General features: G+C 38.8%; 3 protein-coding genes across 3 annotated transcripts; 2 read left to right on the forward strand and 1 right to left on the reverse strand.

Annotated features, from left to right (window-relative positions):
- Positions 1-915: 915 nt before the first annotated feature.
- Positions 916-3,514, forward strand: LOC137573882 (uncharacterized). The gene is given in 7 exon segments (XM_068285951.1): positions 916-1,376; positions 1,454-1,557; positions 1,647-1,791; positions 1,868-1,909; positions 1,911-2,109; positions 2,176-2,318; positions 2,568-3,514. Coding segments are annotated over 7 exon segments (1,581 nt in total). The 5' UTR covers positions 916-1,109; the 3' UTR covers positions 3,249-3,514.
- Positions 3,515-4,271: 757 nt separating this feature from the next.
- Positions 4,272-14,179, forward strand: LOC137573950 (uncharacterized). The gene is made up of 7 exons (XM_068286049.1): positions 4,272-4,538; positions 10,091-10,245; positions 11,430-11,788; positions 11,877-12,716; positions 12,782-13,420; positions 13,485-13,701; positions 13,767-14,179. The coding sequence occupies exons 2-7, from the start codon at positions 10,180-10,182 to the stop codon at positions 14,001-14,003; spliced, it is 2,358 nt and encodes a 785-aa protein (XP_068142150.1). The 5' UTR covers positions 4,272-4,538; positions 10,091-10,179; the 3' UTR covers positions 14,004-14,179.
- Positions 14,180-14,655: 476 nt separating this feature from the next.
- Positions 14,656-17,615, reverse strand: LOC137573811 (protein odr-4 homolog). Its single transcript, XM_068285856.1, has 5 exons — positions 17,443-17,615; positions 17,069-17,243; positions 16,911-17,001; positions 16,724-16,849; positions 14,656-16,193 (listed from the first exon to the last, which is right to left on the reverse strand). Exons 1-5 carry the CDS (start codon positions 17,533-17,535, stop codon positions 15,152-15,154), a joined length of 1,527 nt encoding a protein of 508 aa, XP_068141957.1. The 5' UTR covers positions 17,536-17,615; the 3' UTR covers positions 14,656-15,151.
- Between the last annotated feature and the right edge of the window lie 3,420 nt (positions 17,616-21,035).

Here is a 21,035-nt window from a genome sequence, read left to right on the forward strand (position 1 = left end):
GTATAGTATAATATAGTATGCTAGTCTCAAATCTCAACCAAAGTCGTTAATTTTCGCGCTTTGTGATTGTGCTAAATGGTTTGCTTTGTGACCTGAACTCAAGTATGTCGACATATTATTATTATCATTAAACAAACATACACACACACACACACGCACACAAGTTGCTTGGTTAATTGCAGAATAAACTTAAAATTCAATCCTCACTTTACGATCACTTTTTGTCTCCTATCGATGACTAAGAGTACAAAAACGAATAAGTGGAGAAGCCCCTTCTAGCCGGTATACCTTTTAAACGCACATACATACATACATATGTATATGTTTGTAAATTGCCTCTGCTCTACACGGCGTATGAGCAATATTACGTAGTGTCACGTTGAAGTTGGGAAATCGGTTGCAAAGGGAAAGCATAGATCTTCTCTGCAAATTATATGATCACGACAAAGTTTATAACAATAAAGTGCCTAATGTATGTCTGCCCAGGCAGGTAGGTCATACAATTTCCCACTGGGTATATGTATATATCTTTCTCTGCAAAGACACGAGCGGTTAATTCAACAAGTGATTGACTCCAAGAGCGCGGGAGAGAGAGACACACAGAAACAAGCGGAGAGGATGTTGGAGAGAGTAAGTGAGCACAAGCTTTCAAGTACTTGAGACCGTAGAGAGTAAAGCTTCATTAAAACAGCTGATGAATGGAGCTTTTTTTTTTTTTTTTTTTTTTTGGGTGGGCGCATATTGAAAGAGGGGGAGAGGTGGAGGCCAACACTAAAGTCGCGCCTTTCCAATGAGGAAAGAGGTGGTTGCTTGTGGCAACTAACATTTTATCAATTCAAAGTGCGAGACTGAGATAAGAAAACCCAAATGTAGGCAAGTAGGCGACTCCGACGAGTCATTAAGTTATTAAAAAACAAACACATTCAACACAAACACAGAAAAAAAAAACAATAAAAAATAGGGGAAAATTATCACCGATTCTTCTTCTTGCTTTTTTTTTTGTCCATAGAGCGAAGCGATCGAAATCAAAAAACGTACATACATGTGCATTGTACAGCCAGTCAGTTGAGCAGGAGAACCACCGAGTGACGGCGGCGATCTGATTAACCATGAATAAGCTGCGTTCGCTTTTGCCGGGTGGTGGCCAGCAATCGGCATCCAACTCACTCTCGTCACGTCATTCAGTTGCTCTCGAGCCAGAAATTGGTTTCCAGATCACCATCGAAACCCAAAAGCATCGGGATAGTGAACCAAATTTGGCCAATATGGCCAAGAATGGTCCGGGACCGGTGCCCGAACTGAATGTTCATTTAATTGCCGCTAGGCATCTTCCCTCGCTATTTGGCTTCAAGATAGTTCAGGGCTATTTGATAAAGGTAAAAAGAAATGGCATAAATAAAAAGCTTTTCGCTATCTACCCACACATATACATATCTTTTATTTATTCACACAGGTCAAATTATTTCCTGGCACAAAGCGTATGGATAGCACTATACAAACCAATACTTGGCCAAAGTTTAATGAAAATTTCAAATTTCCTCTAGTGCCAGATATTAAGTGAGCAAGCTCTCTCTCTCTTTCTATCTATGTATCTTTTGGATTCTCATTAAATAATTTATTGGCATTTTCATTCGATTTCCTTTTAGACCCTCTTTGAAACATGGTTCTGCCTTTACATCGCGACGCTCAAATCACAATCAAGTGAATGGAGAAATTCCCACACCCGAAGATCTATTTGCTGGTCAATTTGTGGTCTTTACTGTCTATGCTCTGTTGGAGTTACCTGCTGCGGTATGAAATTACCTTTCTAATGCCAAAATCAAAAAAAGCTTTCAATTTCTCATCGATCCCTCTGTAACTTTTGCAGAACTTTAGCCGTTTCAATAAGACTTATCGTTCGCTGAAAGATAAAAAGCTCAAATTTTGTGCAACGTCTGGTGGAGAGTTCACCCGGAACGGCTGGAACTGATGAGACGACATCAGCAGTGGCAGCTGCAGCAAATGGCAGCACAGCCAAAGATAAAGGTGGCAAATCATCAAAGAAATCCACAGATAATCCCCGAGATGCTATGCCACCATTAACAATTAGTGAATCACGTAGGAATATAGGTAGGTACACACAAGCTACTATCATTCTGTCATCATATGTACATATGTAATGGCCACTTCTTATAGGCTCCGTCACTTGCTACCTTGAACCCAAGCTCTTTAAACGAAATACACGAAATGGTTCCTATGCCACAGAGGAGCTATGGCTGCCCATTAAAGATATAACGACAACAGTGTCCAAGTCTTCACCTAGTAATAACAATAACAATGTAAGTTACGCAAAAACATCCACTTGACGTCTGACCCACGAACTCTAATGATTCAATTTAATTGTGACTGCAAGTGAAAGCAGTGAACAAAATAATACAATAACACCTGAAACCTAAAAGACAAACAAACAAACAAACAGACACGACAAACGACCAAATGATATGTGGAAATGAAAGCAAAAATTTTGACCCTTCACCCCTTTTTTTTTTTTTTTGTTTTCTTGGTTTCTTTATGCTTTATGCTTGCAGTTGACAAATTCGCCAAAAGGTGTGGTCGAACTGGCGCTGGAGGTGCGTGATCTTAGCGCCAATGAATCTGACAGAGAAGTGACAGAGGATTCTTTGCCATCGTCAGGGGCTTCTGTGCCAGTAAATACTCCTGCCACTGCCAATGCCACTCCTGCTCCACAACCCACCACAAGTGTCAACAATTGGCAACGTATGACCGCCGAGGTGAAAAGAAAAATGGGCCTCAGCAATGTTGGCGGCGGTTCTGGCTATGGCAATGGTGAGGGAAAACTCGTCTTACGTGTGACTACGGCGCGCATGCGCTGCTCGAACAAGGTCAAGGATGAGCTGGAGGCGACAGCAAGTGCGGGTGTCTATGTAAAGACGACAGCCTTCGAGCATGGCATCTACATAGATGCCTGGAAATCCCCCATATTCTTTCCATCCCTATCCACAAAATGGGATATCAGTGGCAATAGTCATGATGCGGCCACAATAAATATACCGCTACAAAGTCTCAGTCAATTGGAGAATATTGTCATACGCATCACATTGGCCACCAAGAAGATGGGCAAGAAGCTTGTATTGGGCACCGTGCTGGTTGGTGGTCCTCAAGCCCAAGATACGGGCACTGTGCAGATGCGTTTAATACGCGAAGTGCCGCTAGGTGAACGTGTGGCCACCTGGCATTCGTACCAGTAGCAATTGGGTTTTTCCCGTCCGCCTCTTCTACATTTACGTACACACATACATACATATATATATTTTGCCAAGAATGTATGTTTTTTTTTTTTCGTCGTTTATAGCCTGAAAATTTTGAGTCAACTATTTTATATACATTTACCTATATACCATATATATGTATTTATATATTTTTTATATGTGCATTTAGTTTGTAGGTATGGTAGGTAGTTAGGTAGGTAGTCATACTTTCCTTACTTAACAATTAAATTTTATGCGCCAAAGTACGAAGAGTTTGTTGGTTTTTACTTTTTATTGGGAAAGTTGATACTTGCATCGAGTTGAGCGTCAAGAGCGTGGTTTATGGTCAAGGCTATAACATTAACGCCCAGAATCAGCTCAAGCTGAAAGTGAAGAGATCTTAAGGGTTCTATTTTTGCCTTTTTTTTTGCGCTACATTTTCCATGCTATGCGATTCCACTGTGCAGCAAGGCGCTGCGAAATGTATTTAAACTATCAATGATCGACTAGCAAATACTCTGTATAAACAAAGAGGAAAACATTTCAGCTTCAAATGCAACAATTCTGCACTTGGAATGGCAGTCATTAATAGAAAACAACATTGAAACATTGTCCCCGACGGAACTAACAGAGAGAACAATAGAATGTGGATTGAGTAGGTCTCCACTTGGCCACCAATGGCCACGATTCGTTGTTAATGATCTTGGTGTGCCCATGATACTAATATACTCCTACCCACTTAGTGTCTAATGGGTATCAAGAGTCAACGGAGTCGTCGTGCGCGACGTTTTTGTTCACTTCGAAGCGTTGGCATTGCGCCGCTCAGTTCTCGTAAAGACGGCGGTTGGATCGGTTGTGTGCTATATATATATATAATATATATAAATATATTTTCAAGTTGTGGTCTGTGTCTCTCGCTAGATAAACACTGCGTTTAACGACGAATAAATTGGCGCTGTGTTTCAATTTTTTTTTCAAAAATTTCATTTTCCCCCCTTTATTCTGTGTGTGCTTCAGTTTTTTTTTTGTTTTTGTTTCATTCTGTAGAGTTTTTCCAATGTGAAAATAAAGATCGTAAAAAAAAAAAAAATCTTTTCTTTAAAATAAAGTGCCAAGATTCCTTTTTTTTTTGTGTGTTTTTGTTTGTTTGATGCAAAATTCCGCACGTTTCGCTTAGTGACAAAAATAATGCAAAATTCAGGCGCGCTTTAATTCAAAAATCGAAATAATCAAAATCAAGAAGAAGTTGCAACCAAAGATGCTGAAACATTGTTGAAGGAAATATTGCTTGTATGTCAATAATAAATCATTTAACAGTTTCATTCATAAAAAGAAAAGAAAAATAAAGGCAATCATCAATATGTATGCACATTTTTTTATGTGTGTGCGTGTGTGTGTGTGTGTGTGGTATTTCGAATGTGCATTAAAAATGCATCTGTTGAGAATATGGTGGGGATGATGATGTGATTGCCTTGTGAATCGGGAGGGATGATGTAGGTGGGTGGGTGGTTGGGTGCGGAGGAGAATCATCTTGGAATTCTCTTTGCGATTACATCGCCGACTTTTTTTTTTTTTTTTTTTTTCTTCGCCGATTCCAGAGCAGAGTAGACCAGAGTAGAGCATGATTTATGTTCAACAACATCCGCTAATAGACGTCGTCAGAACAAATTAAATGCGTAGCCTATTACAACACAGAGACAGAGACAGAGTTGGAGAGAAGTGAGGGGAGAACTGAAACTGAGATGGACTGGTCGGTGGGTAGTGAGGCTGACTAACTAACTTAGTAATAAATAAGAAACAAACTAAAACCTGAAACAACTTCCGTCGTCCGTTTGTCGTTGTCGTCTGCAGACAATACCAATTCGTTATGTTACGAATCGATACGAATAAACTGCCCACGGTGGATGGCTGTCTGCCCACTTTTTGCGAGGCAGCCACAAAACAAAAGCACGTTATTTTCGGTGGTGCTGGTGCCTCTTCTCAGTGTGTGTGTGTGTGTATATATTTTGCGTCATTAAAATTGCATTCATTAAGCAGGCCGCACAGACAACTACTGCAGACTATAGAGAGACAGACATGCAGCGACAGCTGCTTGGCCGAGCCAGACATTATGGCTAGCCAGTACTACCTCATTCAGTCATTCATTCATTCACTCACTCACTTGACGGGGCCGAGAGTGGCCTGTGTACCCACTAGACTTATCAAAACGTTTAGGCCAACGCTCATTTGTATTTAAACCAAATTAGTACATTTTCATTCATTCATAAATGAAAAAAGAAACGGAAAAAACTATCCCACTAACCCGTCCATTCGAACTCGTTGGCGATCGTCGCACCACCAATACCACCACCACCAGCAGCTCTGCCACCAACCTTAATTGCTCCACAAAATGAAAAACGAAAATGAAACTGAAACCTTGTGGGTGGTCGTTTGCTAGTTTAGTAAGTTTGCACAAATTTATGTTAAGACTTATGGCCAAAGCTTCCTGATGTGCGATAAATTTAATAATATTTATGACAGCTTATCGTATTCCCAGTTGATCCCTCCCTTCCTACCCCCACCCACCACCTGCACCTCACCACGATCTTCCATTCGAGTTTTAATCACACTTTGTCAAGGTAAAACATTATTGTGGGGGCGGGCAGCGGTTACGGGTCGACTATGACGAACGGTTTGTTTACACGGACAAAGACAGCGCCAGAGACTGGAGGAGGCGGCAGAGGAGCATAGAAACGTCGGAGATTGCTGCCGCTGATGATGATGCTCCTACTAAGATGTTTGCTTGGCGGCAGCGGCAGCAGCAGCATCGTGTTCTAAATTAAGCAGCAACGTTGTCTTACAGACACGCAAGTGAATAAAAATAAATATATTTGGGATGGTCGTTTTAAAGCAAACATCTTTCAAACACACAAAACTAACACAATCTCACTTTAGAAGCCTTAGGGGGCGGTGTGATACAGTTAAGCAAACTCTGTTTCGGTTATATTCAAGATTTGGTATTTATGTAATTCAGAATATTGTCAAATGGAACCCTGTCAACATCTTAAAGCCTTAAAACGGTTAGAAAAGACTTGAAAAGCGGTTTATCAAGAATATTGTCTAAATGAAATATCTTCTAATAACTTGTAATTGAGAATCGGCTTAAAGACATTAGCTGGCCATAGAACAAACACTTTGAACATACTATTCTAGGCTCAAGTCATACATATACTAATAATGGTTAATGCTTTTAAAAATCTAAATTCAAAACGATCAAGGATCATCTGCTTCGATTTACTTTACAGCATCTCTTGTAAATTTTTAAAAAAGTTTTGAATCTTTAAATGATTGGAATATCTTGAAAAATTTGTAATTTATTAAAATTTTAAAAGGTTAAGGGAGTATTTATTTCGGTCGTATTGGCGCTTTCCTATTTCCCATAAAATGTGGCCAACATTAAATAAAAAATGAAAAAAAGCTGATGAATTTTGTAAATTATTCTAAAAACAAAATCCCTGAATCTCTTTAAAATAACAATAAATTACACAATTTTTTGATAATGTATTGAATAAAAAGATGCTTAAGCCTAAACATGTGCATCCCAAAAAAGGAAGACAATAGATTTACTTGTGAGAATTGTTTATGTTTTTTGTTTGTTCGTTGTATTCAAAGTGAACTGTGTGGGTGAAAGAAACTTGTTCTGCTTACATGCTAGACAAGTGTTCAATCCGATACCAAACTTGGTGGCTCTGGCTATGAGCCAAGGAGATGTTTGTAGATCGATGCATCTATTCGTTAATCTGATGGTTGATCTCAAGGATAAATCTATATGATTTTGATATGATTCGAAATAACCCTGATGGGACATAGATATATAAATAATTGGTTCTCTTATGAAAAAAGTAATCATTTTTAAGATAAAAATGTCCATCCTAGGATGGGGATGATACACATACTCACACTCACACACACACACACATAGACACATGTCATAGTCAGGTGTTTAAGAATAGTTTCTCTAGTGGTTTGTTTGTGGTATTTTGTTTTTGTTAAATTTTTTCCCTCCCCCCACTAGGTGGAATGTATATGGTTCACAAACAATCCAGCAGTGAGCAGGGAGAGTTACTCAACAATGTTTTTTGTGTTGTTTTTTGGGTAGGTGGGTTGGGGATTATTAGATCAGATCGCTGACAGATATATATCAGCAGGGCCCACCAAGCCATTGTATTACTCAACTAACAAGTGCCTAAAGATATACATACGTTTCAATTTAAATGCGTTGAATCAAGTGCAATAAAATTGAAATACTTTTTTTTTTGCCAACCATTTTTGAATTGTAATCGGATCGTGCATGAATTTTATGGTCATTTAGCACAGAATATTAATGGTATATAAATACAATGTCATTGTTAAGGCAATCAACGGGATGGAGAGAAAGAGACAGCAAGATCGTTAAACAGAAATATTGTATCACCAATTTGGTCATCGGCGAAAGAAACCGGAATCGATGAAAAGTAGAGCAACAGCGGCAAATGATTGGAATCCATCATGAGGTTTATCATGACCATCATCATTATCAACATTGTGAATGCCTGAGCCCTTTTATTCCATACCCTGTCCATTTAAGTTCAATCCTTAATGGTCCAGGTCTCTCTATATATAGTATGATCAACTCAACTGAACTCAGTTAAAGTCTCTGGCTCTGGCATAATGCATTGTTGACGTCAAATCGATGTGTGCCATGTGAAGGTTTCAACTTGACGTGTCGACGCACCACAGAGACCGGGGTGATGGCTAGTGGCACTCTTGGCTAATGCATAAGTAATACAAGTATTCACCTCCTCCTGCTCCGCGGTCTCCTCCTTTCGGGCATAGGCATAATTCAACTTTGAATGTTTTTAATTTTCCTCATTTGCTCGTCTGCTCTGTTTGTAATTACATGTACACACAAATATGAAGCTAATTAATTTCACTTTTCTGCCCACGCTTTTGATCGCGTTTGGGTTGGAGTGGCGGCGCCTCAAGCGTATGGGGATCGGTCTAAGGTCTCTTACAAGTTCAACATATTTATTCGCTTTGTAGTTGGGCCAAAAGGCGCAGCCCTGACGGCCAAATGCGATGAATGCGTCAGCAGCATGACCATCCGCCCTCCCCTGCCAATACCCTCCCAAAAGACGAGTACCTACAACATAAAGTGCGTAAAGGAGAGGAAAGGAGGGCCGCAAAGGCAGCCATGTAGTTGATTGTAGTTGTTTCGTACTTTGACGCAAATGAGCCGCTTAGTTCGGCTAAATTAAGCAAATGAATTGGCTCTTGAGAAAAGAAACAGTGATGCAAACGATGAAGGGGAATAATAAAGCCAACAAGTACTCACATATTTCTCTCAACTAGTTTATTATATAATATTTCGATTCATGGGCATAGCAGGTGTTTTCCCCCACCACCCCACTTCTTAACCCTTTATCCATTTTGCATGAATTTACTTAAAACAAGAAAATTCAGCAAAAATCTTGTACCCGAATCGAGAGCTGATGATTTTGTCAAGAAGTATATAATATTATTAGCCAAGTTGTTCTAGAAACCTTGGATTAATCTAGCGACGGATCAAATCCTGCGATATAAGAACTAATGCCCCCTAAGGTATGCAGTAGGGAGTCTTAAAATTTATATTCTAAGAGGGAAACTACATATAAGTGAATTTTTTGCCCCCCAAAGAGATGGGTGGATACATGACATTGAATGGAATTCGGACTTGAAAGAATTATATAGATTGCTTATAAATTCCAATGAATTAATCCTTTAACTCACTATTGCTTTTTGAGATGTAAACTTTAACAACTAAAACTCGATTAATAAAACAACAGGGAAACTGTTTTTTTTTTTGGATGGCTTCCCTTCAATTTTGAGTGTGGCCAGATATCTAAACCAAATAGATGATATCTACTCTAGATCTAAACCAAATAGATGAAATTATATGCATTTTCACTATTTTACATACATTTAAAAGATTTTTATATTTGGACTATTTCTTACAACCTTTTAGTACATAGACATCATGACATCGATTATTCCCAAATGTTTTGGATATGGTACAACACGACAACAAATGAAAGTTATTTTAAATGTAGTGTCGATTCGACTTGGAGAAATATGGAATGAATTGTGTATTGTTGTTGTATATTGAAATTGTAAATAAGTAAGACAATAATAAATATACCTAATTATGCACTAAGCTCAATGTGGTTAAAAAGTTCTCACGAATACAGCACATTTTGACCTAATTTGGGATCGTCCTTTGAAGAAGTCAAAGGGCCTAGTTGAAGTTAACTTAACTCCGTACCAGAAATGTTTAATTTATTGCTAATTTTCGTTAATCTGCAATCCTTTCAATTGTCCCCAATGGAAATACCTTTCAGTATTGTTGTCATATATGGAGCATAATCAAGAATCGGGTCAGACCCATTTGACCAAAGCAAGATTTTAAAAGGTTCCAAAAAGGAGAGTTAAAAACTGATTAAACTATAGCTTGACAATGTTCAGGTCTTACGGAATCATTTTATCCTTGTTTTATATGTTGTTTTAAAGGATTGATATTCCTTACCGGAATTGCTTCTAAAGAACAAACAAAAAGGGGTTACCATATGATAATTAAAAACTCCACATCTCAGTGAAAACTAAAGAAATGTTTATAAATTTAATGGCATTTATGGTAATCAAAGTCATTCATCATAATCGATTAGAAAAATGTACTCTGGTCTGTGGAATTTGGGTCCGTTCCACTGTCCTGTGTAATTTTATTTAGTATCCTATTTTGGTTTAGTTTCTTAATGTTGTTGCTTCTTTTATTTTTTTTTTTTTTGCAGAAATTCTCCTGGAGATTACTTCAATGTTGGTGCCCATACGGCAAGAATAGCGTCCATATATCATCCGATATCAAAAAATAAACTCGAGCATGAGAGTTATATCTCACATTGCGGTATTACTTGCACTTTTGCAGCTGCTGCTGCTGGAAATTCAGGTGAGTAGACCGCCCGATTGGCCCCCATCCCCTCCCCCCACAACCCACCTTCGGAGCCCACTTGACTTTTGAAATACAGACATATTCACACACAATTACGTCAACTAAAAACAATTTGACTGAGAACTGTGAACAAAATTAAACAAAAAGAAGCAAAAAAAAGATACAGATACAGATACAAAGAGAAATAGAAAAAACGTTAAAAAATGTAAATTGAACGCCAATTATCCGCATCCAAATTAGTTCAATGCCAATGCGACGACGTCGACAACTATGGACTGGGGAGAGGAGACGAGAGGGAAACCTTAATTCCGATCACCGGAACGGTATCTAACTTACTATGCGTTTCCCTTGAGCTTGAGTTCGGTTGTATTCATTTTTTTTGTGGTTCCGCATGATTTCATGGGAATGTTTCGGTTAGGTCACTAGACCAAAGACTAGGCTGTGACCTATGAGCACAGAAAAGGAAAAGCAAAGCTTTACCTTTTAAAGGGCATCTCCATCAAACATTGGCCTTGTGGATAAAAGAAAAAGGGAATTCGGAATTGGCATCTGTTGCCCATTTTGAAACGCATGACTCTCGACTTTTGTTTTCCTGTGATCTTCCCAACATAAAACCACTGTTTAATGCTGTGCAAATGTCTCTGTACTATATATGTACATATGCATATGTATATGTATATGTATATGGGATGCCGCCATCAATTTGATGTTGTAGGGAAAGCCTATTTTCGATTAGAGGCGACACAGGAAGAAGAAGGTATCCTCCCTTTCACACAGCCAGAGCACTTTACCATGTCGGCAAAAAAAGAAAAACAGAAAAACTACACTCGCATATATACAATATGTTATTTATAGCCACGACCGACAACCGACGCCTGTCTATGTCGTTGTCGTCGTCGTCGTCTCGCCTTTGGAACTCTGGAGGCACTTTTTCTTCACTGATGCGGATGCGAGACGACTTCTTTTGCCCAAAGTCATTTGAGAGCAATGACACTTTAGACACAGAAAATAAAAACCAAGTCAAGTAGCAAAAGCAGGCGACATCCCCAGCGGCATGGCCTGATTTATAGGTTTTTAGGCGGGGTATTGCTCCCCCCACCCCTTTTTCACCCCTTGTCTCGACTGTCATTGTGCGCTTATCTTGACCATTGTTTTGTTGTCTTTCTGTTGTTTATTCCTAGTGCGGCCACGTGCAGGATGCCAAAAGGCATATACATGCCGAATTTCGAGACGTGTTGCACCACCGCCATCCGCATCCGCATTCATATTCGCATCCACAACTGCATCACCCACCATCTACGAGGTATCACGGCTCGCATTGGCATAGTGGACAGCGTATACACCGATTTCATATGCCCTCACATCAGCATCAGCAACGTTGGAGTGGCCGTAGGCGATCGATGAATCATCACCAGCCTTTTAGCCGATGGACAGAGTGGACACTATGCAATGAGGAATGCATCAAGCATAGGGAACGTTATTGCAAAGCAAAGAGACGCTGTGGCCACACTAAGCATGTGGAGCAACGCAAATGTTGGCAGTAAGTAGTTGTCCGAGTTGTCTTCCGCCTTCCTGTAGTCTCTCACGGTGTTTGTCTCGCTCTCGCCCTCTCGTGCTCTTGTTTACAGCTGCAGCCCATCATCAAGCAACATCAAGTGGCATCAAGAACCCATGACAATTGAAGAAGTGCACATACCACCAGAAAGATGGCCCCAAACGTATCATACACCAGCACCACCACCACAGCCGCAACCTGTGGCACCGCCACCACAACCATCCATCATTATAAATGCAGCAGCTGCAGCATCAAGTGGAACGCCACTAAATACCCGCACAATTAGCTATGTTCCGCCATATACTCTTCCTACAACCTCATCCACACTTCCACCTCCACCACCACCACCGGTTCATCCATCATATGATGATTCGGTGGAAGTGGTGCATAGGCGACCCACTCATGCTCCTCCCCCAGCAATAGACAGTACCGAAGAGTTAGAGGAACACGAAGACGAATATGATGACACAGAAGAGGATTATGGTGGTGCTATTGATGATGGTGATTTCTATGTGTTGAAGAGAAACAGGCACAGACGTCGACAAAAACCCAAGGAAAGAGGAGTTCGCCATAGACCTAGAACATCCAAACGTCCTTATATAGCGGATGATGACGATGTCGATGATTTTGAAGACTATATAGAACGCAAGTCATTGAGAACACGCAATTTGGATAGCAGCAGCAGCAGCAACAGCGGAGGACTCGAGGGTGACATCTTTCAATATGAAGACTTTGATTTCGAACCCGATGGTACCATCTATGTGGATTCAGACGAGTATCCGGATAATTTGCGAAATTCTTCTGCCTGGTTACCACCAGCCAAAGATGGTCCAGTACTACGACGCAGACGTATCTATTCTAAATGGAGTCGCTGGACGAGATGTTCACCCAAATGCACAACTCGACGTTACAAGTAAGTGGAAAAGAACAACTATAAATTTTTATCTACTACAACTAATTTCCTTTTGGCTTTAAAAGAAAATGTCGTCTCAGTGATCAGTGTGGACGTGAAGTGCTCCGAGAGATAGCCTATTGCTATACAGAGGGCAGCTTTTGCCAACAATGGCTGCAATCCCAGGTCCACAAGACTCCCGTATATGAGGCTAGACCGGCGGCAGCAGCAGCATCAGCACCAGCAACAGTTGCTGCACCTGCCGTTGCCACTGGCGGTGCCATGAGACGTATGCATACTGTGGATAATAGGAACGCAGCGCTCAGTAATAATGAAATCGATATCATATTCAACGGCAAGGGTTATCGAGGACCTGAATACACGCCCCTCAAGATCCAATGCGGCATTGTGCGAAGTGGCAGCGGAAGACGTAGCATGTATAATATGTTGAAGATTATTGGAGGCAAGGCGGCACGCAAGGGAGAATGGCCCTGGCAGGTGGCCATATTGAATCGTTTCAAGGAGGCATTTTGTGGGGGCACTTTGATAGCACCCAATTGGGTTCTGACGGCTGCCCATTGTGTGCGTAAGGTGCTGTATGTTCGGATCGGTGAGCACAACCTGGACTTTGTTGATGGCACTGAAGTTCAGTTGAGGGTGGCCAAAAGTTTCAAGCATCCCAATTTTGATAAACGCACCGTGGACAGTGATGTGGCTCTGCTGAGGTAACGGACAATAGACCTAATGGATATATGTGTGTACCTATAACTCTTATTGATTTCTATTTAGGCTTCCCAAACCAGTGAATGCCACCACTTGGATAGGTTACTCTTGCCTGCCCAGACCCTTCCAGCCTTTGCCCAAGAATGTTGAATGCACTGTAATCGGTTGGGGCAAACGTAGCAATCGAGATGTGGCTGGCACAAGTGTCCTACGCAAAGCAGATGTCCCCATCATACCCATGGACAATTGCCGTAGTGTCTATCAGGATTATACCATAACAAAGGTGAGAATGAAATGAGTTTTAACTTACATTTAGATGTAAAACATCTTGAGATTTCTTGATTGCAGAATATGTTTTGCGCTGGCCATCGTCGCGGTTTGATTGACACTTGTGCCGGTGATTCCGGTGGTCCGTTGCTCTGTCGCGATACAACCAAACCAAATCATCCGTGGACTATATTTGGCATCACTTCGTTTGGCGATGGTTGTGCCAAACGGAATAAATTTGGTATTTATGCCAAAGTACCCAACTATGTGGATTGGGTATGGTCCGTTGTTAACTGTAATGGTAATTGTAAGCTATAATCGATCTGTACACACAAACACACAAAAACTGAATGTTTTAGAATCCTAGCCCTAAGATTCATTTTGTTCTGTTCTGCAGAGGCTGTGAAATACTCACATAAATCTTATCAAATATATATATATATATATATGAATACTTAATGTATAGTCTTAAAAAATATTTAAGAATACCTATTCTGGGCATAATTCTAAAATGGTAACAATGAGAAAAATCTTTTCTCCCACTTAACATAACTTGTATATATACATATCTATATATATAGTTGTAACTATTTTTTCATTTTTTTTTTTTTGTAACCGGAATCATTTTTTGTTTGTTCATCAACACAGCTTTAAAACCTTTTAAGTTAAGTAAATACGAATAAAATTTGAATCTGATATACATATACTATACATATAAATATTTGTTTAATCATTTAATGGTTAAGATTCAAATACGAGTTTAAAACGAAAACACGCACACAATTAATTAGTTAATATATAGCAGGAATTGAATCTAAGCAAAAATATATACATACATACATATATAATACCTATCTATTTATGTTAACTAATAATTGTAAACTAATATTTTAAATATAAAAACAAATAAAAAAAAAAAACAGTTGTAAATATTGTGGACCCTCATTGAAATGGTTGGCGGGGGTTGAAATTGTTCTAAAAAGTTTTCATTACTTTATTTTTGTTGTTGTAATATTATACACATATATATGTATACATTAATATATATGTATGTGTATGCGTGTGTATATATATATATATATGTGTATGTGTGTGTGTGTTAAATGCTGCATATTTCAGGCATCCATATCCATCATTATCATCATCATAATCATCTATAACTATTTAACGTGACCTTTTTACAATATTTTTTTTACTTTTCTTTTTTTTTTTTTTTACTACGAGTACACACACACACTCACACATAGAGACAATTGTTTATATAAAAAACAAACGATCACAAGAGAGAGGTGAGTGCACGATTGCACAAATACAAAAAAAAGATGTATATATATATATGTATGTTTATATATCTAAAACATTTCCATATAAGGATTTACGTAAGTAGGTTAGACAGACAGACGAAACAGAACCAACCATCATCATCATTATCATGATCATTATTATATGATTAACAAATCCAAATCCTATTTGGAATCACTCAACGCATAGTGAACCGCCACGGAAGCCAATAGTATTAACAAGGCCACTGCGATTCCCACCATATAGAGACTGCGCGATAGTTCACGCTTTGGCATTGAACTGGGCATTATGGTATGGCCATCATCCAATTGATCAGATACATCATGACTGCCACTATCATCTGGTAGGCCTTCGGCATCTACTAATATTGTTTCCGGATCGAGTTCAATGTCGAGTATCTGTTTCGCCTGGGCCACCACAACGGTGGGAGCCTCGCCCCTAAATAGATATTCAGAGAATTGCACAGTGTTGTTGCTGCTTCCGGTGCTGCTTTGGACACCTTCAGCTGCTGGCAGTGTAAAGAACACCCTACGTGGTGGTTCGCTTATATACACTGCCTCATTGGTCACATGGGGATCGGTGAGGCCATCGCAATACACTTGTATGCGTGTTATCAACGACCTGAGAACATCGTCGCGTAGGAAACGCTTCACATCAGCTAAACTATTGCGTGGACTGCAATAAATGCGACTCGAAATGATGCCATTGAGCCGTAGAGTTCCATTAAATTCCTGTACTTTGATGTCACTCGGTTTACTCAATTGACATTTGACCGGCAGCACTATGCTCGCCCGTAGAATGTCGTCTGATGCCGCCGACGTCGTCGTCGTCTCATTTGGACTTAGGCCTAATTGCAACGTGGCAGTGGATGAACGTGCACTATTTGGACCACTATTTGTTGTTGGATTCCCCGCCGTTGTTGTTGTTGCCGTAGCTTTGTTATTGGATGGCTTTGGCTTTTTCTTTTTAATATACGCCTGCAAATCGAGCGTATCATCGACAATCTCATTCTGCAGAAACACTTCACTGGCTATGAGATTTTTACGCACTGTCACAAATATATTTTGGAATTGATCTTCAATATTTATACGGCGGGCTGCATCTCTTATGGGTATAACATCGTCTAGATCATAACTAGATTCCAATTGTATCCATTCGAATGGTTTCTCCACAAAACGATAATCCATGGTGGAAAATGTGCCACCGCTGATGAAAAATAAATGAGAAATATTATGATTAAAACATATAACAAAAAGTTAACGGCGAAAGGAAATTGGAGCTCTAAGCCTACCATTATACACAAAATGCATTCCAGAACAAAATTGGAGATCGAAATGAATGAAAAACAGAGATTTAACTACTATACCAACGTAAAACTAACTAACATGAACAAAAATGAAAGTATGTGGTTACATTCATAATTTAGTTAAGAGTTTAAGCAACAAGTTGTTATTTACCATATGATGCATTTTATGTTTGCCGTAAAATAAGTTTTTTTTGCAATGTCTATTTGTGGATTTTTTGTTTGTTTGTTTGTTTGATAAAAGATAAGATATGTATATAAAATATAGCAATGTTTGAGGCTTGTGTATACATATATTTCTATATATATATTATATACTTGTAAGTGAAGAGACTACGATACAGGGAATGTTAGTTAGAGCAACTCTCGGAGGCTCTCCATCGTTGTATCGTTATTTGGAAAATACTTAAAAGCTAATATCAGATCCACTTACTTGCCATAGCTATAGTTTTTGCACAACAACTTCTTATCGCCCAGCGAATAGGATAGAAATACATAGTCAGTCTGTGCCACATCTGTTGTATAGACACCAATGGAACTGTTGCTCTTCAATAGCAAACTGAAAACATAATTATGATGAGTGATTTTTTATCAAATAAAGCAAAATGCTGGCCTCTTACTCATAGACATCGGAGAACAACTTTTTGGCATTTTTAAATTCGTCACTTTGTTCATTGGCCACCTCCGTGCGCACCGAGGAAACAAAGATTCCTATGAAATAACAAAAGTAATTAGAGGATCAGTTGGTTATGAGAAATCCTTTTGGTCCTATCCTTACCAATCACATCGAAAGAGCCGGGACACATTTTGCTGGCACTTAACCACTGTGAAGCCAAGGCCTGTGAATTTATGTCATCAATGGTCAGACGGACATCGGTCAGGTCCTCCAGATCGGCATCTTCCTCATTGTTCCTGGCCAAGTGAACCACGATGCTTTTGCTCAAATCAGCTTGCTGGAATGAAATAGATATATAGATAAATATTCATACATATGTAGATGCTTTATCGCTTGACAATGTTGGTGCCAAAATGGCAGCTACTCCCATCTACGTGGCCGTGTTGACGGCGATGGCAGCGGCAGCGGTGACGCTATTTTTTTTTCTCTCTTCGATTTCATGTTACTGAGATTTTGTTGTTGATTTTTATACTTACGTGACCAATGATGATGCCATATGAGAATTTGTGCTCTTGTGCGCATTTTTCCAGATAGAGCTCATCCGATTTACTTAGCAGCAGTGTGCGCATAATAATTTAATAATTTTATTTATTTTCCAAATTTGAGACAATTACAGTGTGGTGCAACGTTCAAAGTCCTGTCTCAGTGCTGGAAACTGTTTGCTTCAAGTGATAAAAATCGATAGCTGTGTACATAGTCGATTGCTGTTATCGATAGTTTCATTATAGTGTTGTACAACATTCGATTTTTAATTTTGCTTGGCGCCAAGTTTTATTTTGTAATTGAGCAAGTAAATTCATCAAATTTACATTGAAGCGAAATTTAAATCCAATTTATAAAATGCCTTACGTGTCAGGTATTTTTAATAATTTGGCATTGCTACAAATCCTACTCAAGCGTGTTTCGGTGAAATACCATTAAATAATGACACTTTAAAATATTATACATCTCACTAATCTTCAGCTGCTCAAGTACTGTTTTTTTCCTTTAAATTTACTCAATCATTGTTGAAGAAGAAGTTGAAAATGCATATATCTCGTTGTTGAGTTGTCTAAATTTATGTCATTAAGTGCTGCTACTCCTCCTACCAAGCAGCACCACCAGCACCTTGTGTGCCCCATTGAATTAAATTTTCCAACTGATTTATGTAATTATTATTATTTTGCTCAATGGATGGGCCCCACAGCAACCACATCGGCCATAGCACTGCAACCAAACCAACCAGCAATTGAAGATACTTACTTACTGTGTGTGTGTGTGTGTCTGTGTGTCCGTCTGTTTGTCTGATTGTCTGTCTGAATGTGCCACCCAAATGGTAATGGTCAAGTGTTTTGTGGATTATGACGCGAACGGACGCGGATCGGTAATCGAATTAGGTAAACAAACACTCAATAAAGCGAGCGTACGTTAATAATGTGGGCATAAGCATATACATAGATATAGATGGAGATATATGTACATAGAGAGGAGAGGTGAGCAGGTCTTTGGGATCAGGTCGGCCGGTCGGTGGTGGATTGCGCGCCGGTGATGACAGGCTAAAACTAAATGAAATTTCATTTAGGTGGTCGAAACCATCTGCTTGTGTTGAATGCTTGATTGTTCGAGTGCCACTTGATGGCGCGAGGGCGCACGCTACTCCAGTCCAGTCAGAGTTTCAGCACCAGCACCAGATTCAACTCCAACTCCATTTCCAATTCCAGGTCTGCACAGTTTGCTTCTTATTTACATAGTAAATTATTCCTGTTTCGATTGTTTGCGTTTGCTCTGGATCTCCTCTGTGGCATGAAAGCACTCGAACGTCATCGTCGGTTGTCGTTGGGTTCATTCATGGTTTGTGCCTTTCACAAAATTTTTGATTTGATTTTCTCCCCTCAATACCCTAACAATATATCGGTCATATTAGATGACTCTATAGGAATAGGATGTTCAATAGTTTTTGCGAAGTTGATTTCTTTGTTTCCAAACATAAACTTTCCTTTCAGTTTTCCCTTACATTAACTATCATTAGTTAGTTATATAGCTGCTAAAAAGCATTTGCTAGTCGGCGTATTTTATTTTGCTTTGCGTATATTCCATGGAATGCCTTTTTCCTGTTTGCTGTTCATTTGTTGTGGATTTGATCCGCTTAGTGAGACATCTCATTATTGTGCAGATTCTTTGTCTTTTTCGAGTGATGTCGAAGATTCTCATTTTTCCCCTTTGATTTTATCGTTGTTGTTGGTGCTGCTGCTGTTGGTGCTGGTAATGTTGTTGTTGTTGTTGTTCCATTTCATTTAACCAATTCCGCTATTGGCCTCGTAATTGCTTTTTAACTCAGCTCGATTTCGATTCTTATATAGCGCCGGGAGCCACTCACTCACATCTCACAAAACTCTCCGATTTCTGATGCAATTTGGCTTCTGTGTAGCCAGCACTGTTTCATCCTTATCCTCATTCTTAGCCTCATCCTCATCGGTTTAACTCCCCGACATGCAGCATCATCATCATCATCTGATTCTCATTCCCATTGCCATTCTCATTCTGTGTGGCTGACGATCATCACGCCATGTGCAGTTTAGTTGCAGTTTCAGATTCAGATTCAGATTCACATCGAATTGTCGTGCCCAGCATCGCATTGGATCGCATCAATCATCCAACACGCATCTCTCACAAGACAGGATCAGTCAGTCAGTCAGTTAGTCAGTTAAGCTAGGCCACCATAGCCATAGCCATAGCCACTTGCAGTTCCAGTTCGAGCGGATACCTTGCAGGCAGTCAGTCCAATCTGCTACATTAGAGATTATATTGGCTGTAAATCATTTCAGATACAAAACAGAAGTTATGGTTTTATGATCGGGAAGAGGAATGAGTACAGAAAAATCCAAATGGATTTTTTGTTTTCTTTCATGGGATAGGTTAAGCAAATAACTAAAATACATTTTACGAAATCCTTAAACTGTTTAAAATTGATTAATTTACAGTTTAGTCTATGAACAATAATAGTAATTGTGCCTTAAATTGAATATACAAGTTTTGTTTCAGTCTTCGAATTGGATGGCTCAAAATGATGAAACATGCAAAAAACTAGTTAGTTGTCCTTTCAGATGGCTTCAAAATTGTAATACAATACAATTCTGCACACTAAAATTAATTGGGAATTATATCTATGTAAAATTAGGAAATCATTCACTAATTGTAGCATTTGAAACGGCAACAAAAAAAAACAAAAACATAACTATAATATTGGTATATATTGGCAGATGTTTTATAATCTATTTAAACAATATTCTATATTTATATTTATATGTATGGAATGACATTGCCACTGCAAAAATTGTTATCAGTAAGATATGTAGAAAATTGAGTATGCTTAAATATCCAAAAATAGTTATAGAAAATAGAAATAGTTCCGTACTTTTAGATTCTTGGGTCTGTAGACCTTGAAATGTACCATTCGATCAAACGATCAAAAACTAAATCTCAAGAACTTAATTATAAAATTATAGAATGTTCTTTTCTTGTTTTTTTGCTGTTTCCAATCAAATTTAGAATTCCAGATCTTACATCCTTTAAGACTGCAGGATTTCAAAGAAAAACTGCTTCGATTTGATTAGGTATGCTTAAGAATCGCTAGATGTACACAAATAGTTTCTTTGAAAGATTTTGCAAAATTTTTGTTCATTGTTTATCTAACAATTTTAGATTTGGCATTTTTATGGAAAAACAAGGTATTTGGTTTAAATTGCCAATTCAAAACCAATACAGATTAACACAAACACAAAACTAATTTAAAAAACTCTCTCAAAATCGGAAAATTAACAATAGTTTACTTTATAAACTCCCTAAAATTAAGCCAATGATATTGTGGCACGATCTTAACTGTCCGACATTTAAGCACAGCGCATTATTAGCTTGGAATGCTGATCCAGAAGCAATAATAATAAGAACAGAGTTTACAATACAAAATACAATCTACTTAATTAATAAAGAACTATGGACAACTTATTATAGCCAATCCTTCGAAATTTTATACTGAATCCTAAATTTAAAACAACAATTTAATAATACTGGAATTTCCCAAGGAAAAACC

Source organism: Drosophila tropicalis, unplaced genomic scaffold, assembly GCF_018151085.1.
Source record: "Drosophila tropicalis isolate 14030-0801.00 unplaced genomic scaffold, ASM1815108v1 contig_443, whole genome shotgun sequence".
NCBI lineage: Eukaryota > Metazoa > Arthropoda > Insecta > Diptera > Drosophilidae > Drosophila > Drosophila tropicalis.

Excerpts from the sequence above, each read along its gene's own strand:
- LOC137573950 (XM_068286049.1), top strand. The coding sequence starts at position 10,180 with ATGAGAGTTATATCTCACATTGCGGTATTACTTGCACTTTTGCAGCTG. Across the intron at positions 10,246-11,429 it reads TGCTGCTGCTGGAAATTCAG|TGCGGCCACGTGCAGGATGC; the intron begins GTGAGTAGACCG and ends GTTTATTCCTAG. Across the intron at positions 11,789-11,876 it reads GAGCAACGCAAATGTTGGCA|CTGCAGCCCATCATCAAGCA; the intron begins GTAAGTAGTTGT and ends TCTTGTTTACAG.
- LOC137573811 (XM_068285856.1), bottom strand. The coding sequence starts at position 17,535 with ATGCGCACACTGCTGCTAAGTAAATCGGATGAGCTCTATCTGGAAAAA. Across the intron at positions 17,244-17,442 it reads ATGGCATCATCATTGGTCAC|CAAGCTGATTTGAGCAAAAG; the intron begins GTAAGTATAAAA and ends ATTTCATTCCAG. Across the intron at positions 16,194-16,723 it reads AAAAACTATAGCTATGGCAA|CGGTGGCACATTTTCCACCA; the intron begins GTAAGTGGATCT and ends ATTTTTCATCAG.